Source organism: Cyprinodon tularosa, unplaced genomic scaffold (assembly GCF_016077235.1).
Source record: "Cyprinodon tularosa strain WSP-4 unplaced genomic scaffold, ASM1607723v1 ctg544, whole genome shotgun sequence".
NCBI classification, from domain to species: Eukaryota; Metazoa; Chordata; class Actinopteri; order Cyprinodontiformes; family Cyprinodontidae; genus Cyprinodon; species Cyprinodon tularosa.
This window is the reverse complement of record NW_024039279.1, coordinates 232,629-242,225: the sequence shown is the minus strand read 5'-3', so window position 1 is coordinate 242,225 and position 9,597 is coordinate 232,629. Positions and strand designations below refer to the sequence as shown.

Genomic DNA, 9,597 nt, shown 5'->3' with positions numbered 1-9,597 from the left:
TTGAGGTAGTGGCAGTCAGCAGCTTAAGAACACTCCGTTAACGAGGAAACCATCAGCAGGTGTGTGAGGAGTCGGACCAGAACCAGGCGCCTCCTGGTGGAGAAAGGGAGACAAAAACAGAAACACAAACACACAGACAGGAGTCCTGACAATCAGGACTGTTAAGACAGATTAACTGCTGTGATTATATCCTGGATCTGATTTTCTGAAACTGGTTTCTTCTACTTTCAGTGAAGCATTTAAACATTAGATTTTTATTTCATTCTTTTTAATTTCCTTTCATTTTTCTAATATCAGCAGTTTATCTTCAATGTCTTTACTTCTTACCTCAGTAGACCTGTAGCTAATCTAGTTGTCCAGCAGATGGCAATCTCTTGTTTGACTTCACCACCCAACCTTCAACATAAACAACATTCCTTCTGCTTCATTTGCTTTCATTTAGAAACAGGTTTTGTTGGAACAAACAAGCAGAAAGTCGACAAAGTGAAGCTGATGAAATGGCCGCTTCAGCTGATATTTCCAACTCAGGTCAGAGATCTTTTTATCAAACTTTACCTTAAAATGTATTCTGTTTAAATTATAATCTGGTTAATTCTTATTTTTGAGAATCAATATGTTAAAATCAGAGACTTTGACTTTAAATAGAACATGGAGTCGAACAAAATGGCTCCCTCAGCTTTTCTAGATTTCCTTACATTAGATTTTGAGTCAATGTAACACAATGTTTTTGTCATTGTTCTAATAGAGATGTTGATCTAGAAATCCTGTTCTCTGGTTGGTTAATTTAACATGTTTGTAAACTGTGTGATAGAATAAAGCCTTACCTCTCTTAACAGCACTGAGCCGCCCTGCTACAGAACTGAGGATTGTGTTGATAGGAGGAAGATTCGATTACCTTTCCAGCGGTAAAAGCTCAGCTGGAAACATCCTCCTGGGTCACAATGTTTTTGACACCAGCAGAAGAACAGCTCAGAGTGAAGCGAGGCAGCAGGAAGTACTCGGCAGACGACTCACAGTGGTTGATACTCCAGGATGGTGTTGGACTTATCCAAGAGAAGAAACCCTAAAACTGGATCAGATAGAAATCCAGAATAGTGTCCATCTGTGTCCCCCAGGACCTCATGTCTTTCTGCTGGTCATTCCTGTTGGTTCACATTTCTTTAATCTCATCAATCTCTCTCTAGAGGAACACCTGGAACTTTTCAAAGCAGATGTTTTCAGTCACACCATCGTGCTGTTCACTGCAGTCGACCCATGTAGTGATGAAACCATTAAATCTGAAATCAGAGAATGTCCAGTCCTGCAATGGATCCTTCAACAATGTGGAAACAGAAAACATGTTCTCAATATCAGCAACAGAGAAGATAGAGATCAAGTCAAGATGCTTCTAGAGAAAATTGAGGCGATGATTGAACAGAACAGGGGCAGACACTGTTCTGTTGATGAATCTGATGGAAATGCTCTGAGAGAGAGACTGAAAGATTTGGTTAAAAAAGCCTCAAAAAGGTTTGATGAAGTTCAGAAACAAAGAAGAAACCTGAAGCTGCAGATTGAAGGTAATTCTACTTTCTTTCTATCAGGATAAAGTGATAAATGTTTCTGCAGACGTCTCTGGGAGCTCGATATACAAAACAAAGTATTTAATCATCACTTTGGGAAAATGCTTTTTTTTGTTGGTAAAATAGAAAAAGACAGTAGACATTTTAAAACCATCTAAATGTCATGATGTGGTTGGTTTGCTAGCCCAAGATGCAGAACTCACAGAACAGACAGGCAGGATTAAAGTCCAATATTTATTGGTGACACACAGGGATCTGCCCTGGAAAGGCAGAGAGGACAAACAGGTTAGGTTCAGGTTACAGGTTTACAGGCTCAAACTCACTGGTTTGCAGGTTCAGACAGGCAGAGTTCAACAGGAACAGATTAACAGATTCAGGCAGAGTAGCTCAGGTTTGCTTCCATGGCAAGGACAGGACAATGACAACGGCAAGGCATGGCATGGCAGAGCATGGCAACGATCCGGCTCAGAGAGAAGCTATCACTCAGCTTAAATAGGGAGAGGTTAATCAGCAGAGCTGATGGGAATCAGCTGAGCGCAGAGAACCAGCTCCCAGGAGAGGATCCACGGCGCCCTCTGGTGGGCAAACCTCTGGATCCCAACAGAAACAGAAGCCCACAGGAAGGGATCCACACAGCCCTCTGGAGGGCAAGCCCTTGGATCCCGACAGTACCCCCCCCTCAAGGGCGGATACCAGACGCCCAAAAACAAAAACCAGAAAACAAAAACAACCCACCCAGGGCGGGCGGAGGGGGAAACAGGCATGGAGGGGCAGGCACAAAAAACAGAACAGGGTCCAGAAATCAAAACAACCCACCCGGGGTGGGCGAGGACAGGAAAAGTCTCTGGTGGCCGGCCGTGGGGCCGGCAGCAAGGCAGAGTCTCAGGTGGCCGGCCGTGGGGCCGGCAGCAGGGCAGAGTCTCAGGTGGCCGGCCGAGGGGCCGGCAGCAGGGCAGAGTCTCAGGTGGCCGGCCAAGGGGCCGGCAGCAGGGCAGAGTCTCAGGTGGCCGGCCGAGGGGCCGGCAGCAGGGCAGAGTCTCAGGTGGCCGGCCGAGGGGGCCGGCAGCAGGGTAGAGTCTCAGGTGGCCGGCCGAGGGGGCCGGCAGCAGGGTAGAGTCTCAGGTGGCCGGCCGAGGGGGCCGGCAGCAGGGCAGAGTCTCAGGTGGCCGGCCAAGGGGCCGGCAGCAGGGCAGAGTCTCAGGTGGCCGGCCGAGGGGCCGGCAGCAGGGCAGAGTCTCAGGTGGCCGGCCGAGGGGGCCGGCAGCAGGGCAGAGTCTCAGGTGGCCGGCCGAGGGGGCCGGCAGCAGGGTAGAGTCTCAGGTGGCCGGCCGAGGGACCGGCGTCTCAGAAGCTGCAGGGGCCTTGGAGGAGGACACCTTCTCTGCTGCTGCAGGAAGCACCGAGGAAGATGCCGTCTCTGCTTCTGCAGGAAGCACAGAGGAAGACGCCGTCTCCGCTTCTGCAGGAAGCACCGAGGAAGACGCCGTCTCTGCTTCTGCAGGAAGCACCGAGGAAGACGCCGTCTCTGCTTCTGCAGGAAGCACCGAGGAAGACGCCGTCTCTGCTTCTGCAGGAAGCACCGAGGAAGACGCCGTCTCTGCTTCTGCAGGAAGCTCCGAGGGAGACGCCGTCTCTGCTGCTGCAGGAAGCTCCGAGGGAGACGCCGTCTCTGCTTCTGCAGGAAGCTCCGAGGGAGACGCCGTCTCTGCTTCTGCAGGAAGCTCCGAGGGAGACGCCGTCTCTGCTTCTGCAGGAAGCTCCGAAGAGGACACCCTCTCTGCTGCTGCAGCTCAGCAACAGGCTCCAACTTGGTCACCCACTGTGGCTCTGAATCAGGAACTGAGGAGGCCGTCGATTGCGGCTCCGCATCAGGAACACCGGAAGCCACCGACTGTGGCTCCGAATCAGGAGCACCGGAAGCCACCGACTGTAGCTTCACACCAGGAGCAGAGGAAACCACCGATTGTGGCTCCACAGGGACAGAGGAGACCACTGATTGTGGCTCCACAGGAACACAGGAGGCTGCCGATTGCGGCTCCGGATCAGGAACAGAAGAGGCCGACGATTGCGGCTCCACCCCAGGAGAACCAGAAGCCGCCGATTGTGGTTCCGAATCAGGAACTGAAGAGGCCGCCCATTGCGGCTTCGCATCAGGAGCAGAGGAAACCACCGACAGTGGCTCCACAGGAACACAGGAGACCGCCGATTGCGGCTCCGAATCAGGAAGTGAAGAGGCCGCCCATTGCGGCTTCGCATCAGGAGCAGAGGAAACCACCGACTGTGGCTCCACAGGCATACAGGAGACCGCCGATTGCGGCTCCGAATCAGGAAGTGAAGAGGCCGCCGATTCAGGAGTCACTGGATGACGCAGAGCAGGCTCAGGGTTTCCCCAACGGCCCCAAATCTCCCGACATCTGCGATTCCACTCCTCATCATGTCGACGCCGCTCCATCTCCAACTCACGATCCAACTCCCCACAACGCCGGCGCCACTCCACCAGCAAGGGGGGGGGGCGGACGACTCAGAGCGGGCTCAGGGGTCTCCAGACGGCTCAGAGCGGGCTCAGGGGCTAAGGTGGCCACTATCTCATCATAGTGTCGAAGCAGCGCCTCCCACCTGGGAGGCAGCGGACGGCGCTGAGCGGGCCTCACCAGGTGAGCGTGGAAGGAGTCTGCTGGGCTAGTCTGTTGGCCGGATCGTTCTATCATGATGTGGTTGGTTTGCTAGCCCAAGATGCAGAACTCACAGAACAGACAGGCAGGATTAAAGTCCAATATTTATTGGTGACACACAGGGATCTGCCCTGGAAAGGCAGAGAGGACAAACAGGTTAGGTTCAGGTCACAGGTTTACAGGCTCAAACTCACTGGTTTGCAGGTTCAGACAGGCAGAGTTCAACAGGAACAGATGAACAGATTCAGGCAGAGTAGCTCAGGTTTGCTTCCATGGCAAGGACAGGACAATGACAACGGCAAGGCATGGCATGGCAGAGCATGGCAACGATCCGGCTCAGAGAGAAGCTATCACTCAGCTTAAATAGGGAGAGGTTAATCAGCAGAGCTGATGGGAATCAGCTGAGCGCAGAGAACCAGCTCCTAGGAGAGGATCCACGGCGCCCTCTGGTGGGCAAACCTCTGGATCCCAACAGAAACAGAAGCCCACAGGAAGGGATCCACACAGCCCTCTGGAGGGCAAGCCCTTGGATCCCGACACTAAATTGAAGAATTTACATAGTTTATTTCTTTTCTCAAACTCAAATAATCTAACAGCTGTTTTCTGTTATTTGCCAAATTTATTTTTTCTCCATCTTATCCACTCTACTCTAAACAGACCTGAACTGCAAACTTTTAAATTATAATTATTGTTTTTTTTTTTTTTTATAATTTAGGTGGAAAAGTTCCTCCAAACCATTTGAGAATATTAATGATTGGTGATTCATGGGCTGGAAAGAGCTCAGCAGGAAACATCATTCTTGGAAAAACTGCATTTGGTGTGAATGAAAGTGTTGGAAGAAAGACAACAGGCAGTGAAATTAGCCACAGTGTGGTTGAAGGAAGGCGGCTCACAGTGGTGGATTCTCCTGGATGGTTCTACATCCACACCCTTCAGGACACCAGTGAGATGGACAAAATGGAAATAGAGAACAGTGTGAATCTCTGTCCTCCAGGACCACATGCTGTGCTGCTGGTTATTACTCTGGTGATCAGCTTTGATGCATCATATCTGAGATCTGTCCAGGATCACATGAGTCTGTTTAGAGAAGAAATCTGGAAACACACACTGGTTCTGTTTACTTATGGTGACTGGTTAGGAGTGAAGACTGTGGAGGAGCATATAGAGAGTGATAAAGGTCTGCAGTGGATAGTGAACAAGTGTGGGAACAGGTATCATGTTCTGAACAACAACGACCACAGTGATAAGACTCAGGTAAAGGAGCTCATTGAGAAGATTGAAGAGATGTGGGCAGGAAATGAAGATCCTCATTATGAAGTGGACCTGGACCGAGCAGCACAGATAGAAGCCAAGATGGAGGCTGCAGACAAGGAAGCCAGAAGGTTGAAGGAGATCAACGAGAGACAGTCAAGAGTCCTGAAAGAGGTTTATGAAGGTAAACAAGTTTTATAAAAGTTTATGATATAATCCTTTAACATTAATGTTTCAGGATTAGAAACTATTTGGTTTTTCTGTTTGTTTTCCAGCTGAGAGAGATCCAGTCACTGACATCAGGATTGTTCTGGTTGGACAGAAATGTTCAGGAAAGAGTTCAGCAGGAAATCGGATCCTTTTCAAGGAGAAATTTAACAGAACCTTTGAGAGAGCTTGGTTGGAAAAGGTGAACCATCATGATGATTAAGAAAAAAACATTTAATAGATTCTAACATCCAGACTGGATGTTTACCTGAGTTCAGCACATCCAGAAATGTTCTTCTTTTTTTCAGAACTATGAAGATCAGAGAACATCTGCAACATGTGAGAAACATGAAGGAGACTTTGATGGAGTAAAAGTCTCAGTGGTTGAAACACCAGGCTGGTTCTCAGACCCAACACCACCTGACTGGATCAAAGATGAAGTTCTCCACAGTGTCTCCATGTTTTCTCCTGGACCTCATGTTTTTCTCCTGGTTGTTCCAATCTTCAGAGCTTTCTCTGAGAAAGATCTCAAAGCTCTGGTGGAGGTCCTGATGCCATTAACAGAGAGAGTGTGGAGACACTGCATGGTGCTGTTTACCTTTGGAAACTGGCTCAATGGCCTCCCTGTAGAGAACTACATCGTCAGAGAGGGCAAGGAGCTCCAGGAGCTTCTGGAGAAGTGTGGGAACAGATACCATGTTCTCAGCAGCTTTGATTATGATGATCCTGTTCAAGTCAAAGAGCTGTTCCAAAAAATTATCAACATGGTAAAACAGAACAAAGGATGCTTCACGACTGAAGGAAAAAGAAAGAATTTTCAGTTTCTACCTTTGCAAGAAAAACAACGCATGCTGATGGAAGAGGAGTGGAACAGACGGGAGCAGGAGCTGATGGAGAGAATGATGAAAGCTTTAGAAAAGGAACCAGAGAAACCAACAGTGCCCTCTGTGGAGGTGGCAGAGAGCAAGGATGGGTTTTTAATTCCAGACAGTAAGTTTAAAATGATGAAGAACTAATCGCTGAGGTTCTACAAACTCTTGGCAACTTCTATGTTTTTTTTTTGTTTTTTTTTAGAATAACAAGGTTTTTTTGTCTTCTGTTTCAGTGAGCGGAGATGTTTCCTCAGAATATGGGAGCATTTCAGAGATTAGGAAGCGACAAGCTCATAACAACGTTGCTGAATGGCTGGCTAAGAGAGTGAGACAGTCTGAGATCAGCTCTGGGATTGGCAGCATTTGTTCCTCAGTCAGTTATATGGAGAAACATGATGAAGATCTCCAATAGATTAAAAAAAAGATTAATTCATTCTCACAGAGAATAAAGAAGATCCTCTGAACATTTTCTCCAATCCTTTAACTAAACACAGGAACTCTTGTTCAACCAAAAAGCTACTGCAGAAATTAAATGATGGAATCTAAAGGAGAACACAGGATGGAATATGAAAATATATCAGCTTGGTGCTACATGAGACCTATGTTGGTCTAAACACTGTAGATCACATTTTTAAAGTCCTGTAATGTTCTGGGTTCTTTTGCTGCCAAAAATATGTTCATGTGTGCTTTCACATGCCAGTGTGTCTATATAAGATGTGGGTGTAATGTGTTTATGTAAAGGAAGCTGTATATGTGGTGGGTTTATGTGTACATATCAGATTTATATGTTGTTTCCATATGCTGTACGTTTATATATTCTGTCAATGTGAAATATGTGTAGATCATGAGTTTTTCTCTTTATCCTCATGTCAGGTTGTTTAACCGTGTTGTTGAATCTGTCATCTTTTCCTGATGTCATTTATCCTCTCATATTTACCTGCCATCCTCTTTGTTGTTGGACTTGTTTGTTGGATGGTGAATTGCTGAAGATCTTTTAACAGGCTTTTCTTTTTCCAATGTATTTTTTTTTTTATTAAAACTTGGAAAGATCTGAAGGATTTAAGGAAAAAACACATTTAACATTCAGTGAAAAATGTAAATTGTTCTTGCTGTTTTCTGATGTATCTAAACTTTGTCATTTCTTGTTCTATTTAGGAAGGTAACTGTTCTGGCCTTCCACCTGGAGGGGAACTATAAAGTAAAAGCAGCATTTAAAATAAAATCATTTATAAAGGTTTAAGAAATGCTGTGCTCTATGCCAAAGTCTTCTAGCAAGACATAAACACCTCAGAGGATTTGTCCAAAAGATTAACATCATTTTCTAGATCGATGGCTCTCAACTAAGCGCTGTTTTCAGAAATCAAGGATAAGATATAAAGCTAGGTTTGACATGGCAACATTAGTTCAGTCTCAGGTTGTGAATGGACGAAGAAGACAAGAAGACAGAAGTTTGGTTGGGAATTCAAAACTAAGTTTGGAGGAAGTAAGTTTAGATGAAGGAAGTGAGATCGTATTTAAAAAATAATGTGAAAGAATAATTCAAAATAAATCTAAAAAGATGTTGTGATTTTAATGGGCCCAGCAATCAGGGACGCCAACTATATGTTGTGATTTTGTGTTCTTTTCAATTCCCAGCCAGCTGGGAATTTGTGTTTCTGATACTTTAAGATGTTTATTGCCCTCCCCTGTAGGGGTGGTAAAATATCGTATTTAATCAGATATTGTTTTGGCTGTTATATACTGTTTATGACACACTAGCTGTGTGTTAGAACAATAGATGAAAGAGTGATTCGAGCACTAATCATGGTCAAACTGTTAATTCTGCACATATATGGAATAAATGCAGAGATGGGAAGTAACGAAGTACAAATACTTCGTTACTGTACTCAAGTAGATTTTTCTGATATTTTTACTTTACTTTACTACTTATTTTTATGGCGACTTTTTACTTCTACTCCTTACATTTTTACACAAATATCTGTACTTTCTACTCGTTACTTTAGTTTTGAATAATTTCAATGGAGTTACCGTTATTATTTTTCACATCACCAATACCAAATTCAATCTAATTGGATGGGAATCTACGTTGCATTTGACGCACCACTACAAGATGAATCGACAGATTCGGCGGTATTCATTCGCGGCAAATCATTGCAGCTTGGTGGTGGTGGCGTTAGCATAGTAGTATGGACGACAAGATGATTGAAAATGAACACAACGGAGATCCAGTCCTCTACTTTGTTACTTTTACTTGAGTAAAGAAGTTTAATGAGTACTTCCACTTTTACCAGAGTATTTATTTTTAACACAAGTATCTGTACTTTTACTCAAGTACGGAAAGTGAGTACTTTTGCCATCTCTGAATAAATTCACCACAACTTCTGTTCAAAATATAAGAGTTTATTAACAAAAATCATTCAGCTCCAAGTCAAACATATTTCAGTTTAACACTCTCAACTAAGACTAGTAAAACTCAACTAAACTAAACTAAACTAAACTAGTATGTCCTTGGTGGTTCTGGAGATCTGGTTCCCCTGGGCCTTGGTTCTCCACCACAGTGGAGGTCCAGGCTGAAGCCCAGTTTTATGGGCGAAGGAGAGGAGGCACAGAGCCGGGAGGCAAATAACCCATTAACACTACCTTTGAAAAACAGTGCCGAGACCAGTCCGAGCTCGGTAACTGAGATAACTTATCATTTGGAAAAGGAAAGCAAACTGAACTGAACCGAGCTAGACACAACCGGACCACACTAACTACTTACCAGTTCCAGAGGTGGGCTCGGCTCGGTTTTTCCCTGGCTCGGTTCTATGATAACAAGAGCGCATGAGCAGAACGCGTCATCTCCGTCTGGCTGCGCATCCCGATTCACACTCCATTCCAGTAGTTGGCGGTAATGCCCCTCTGGAAGTTTCTTGCCAACCAACACAAACAGAAGAAGAAGAACAACTATAAACAACAATCAAATTCTTCTCCATGCAACATTTTAAATGGTGGCTCTGTTTAAAAACCTGGGCTGCATCCTCCAAGGACGCGGTC

The 9,597-nt window shown here is 45.7% G+C and overlaps 1 protein-coding gene across 1 annotated transcript; it reads left to right on the top strand.

The window, feature by feature from the left end:
* The first annotated feature begins 397 nt into the window (after positions 1-397).
* LOC119796341 (GTPase IMAP family member 8-like) lies at positions 398-7,641 on the top strand. The gene is made up of 6 exons (XM_038304846.1): positions 398-528; positions 837-1,556; positions 4,947-5,666; positions 5,758-5,891; positions 5,998-6,679; positions 6,795-7,641. The coding sequence occupies exons 1-6, from the start codon at positions 498-500 to the stop codon at positions 6,971-6,973; spliced, it is 2,466 nt and encodes an 821-aa protein (XP_038160774.1). The 5' UTR covers positions 398-497; the 3' UTR covers positions 6,974-7,641.
* The last annotated feature ends 1,956 nt before the right edge of the window (positions 7,642-9,597 follow it).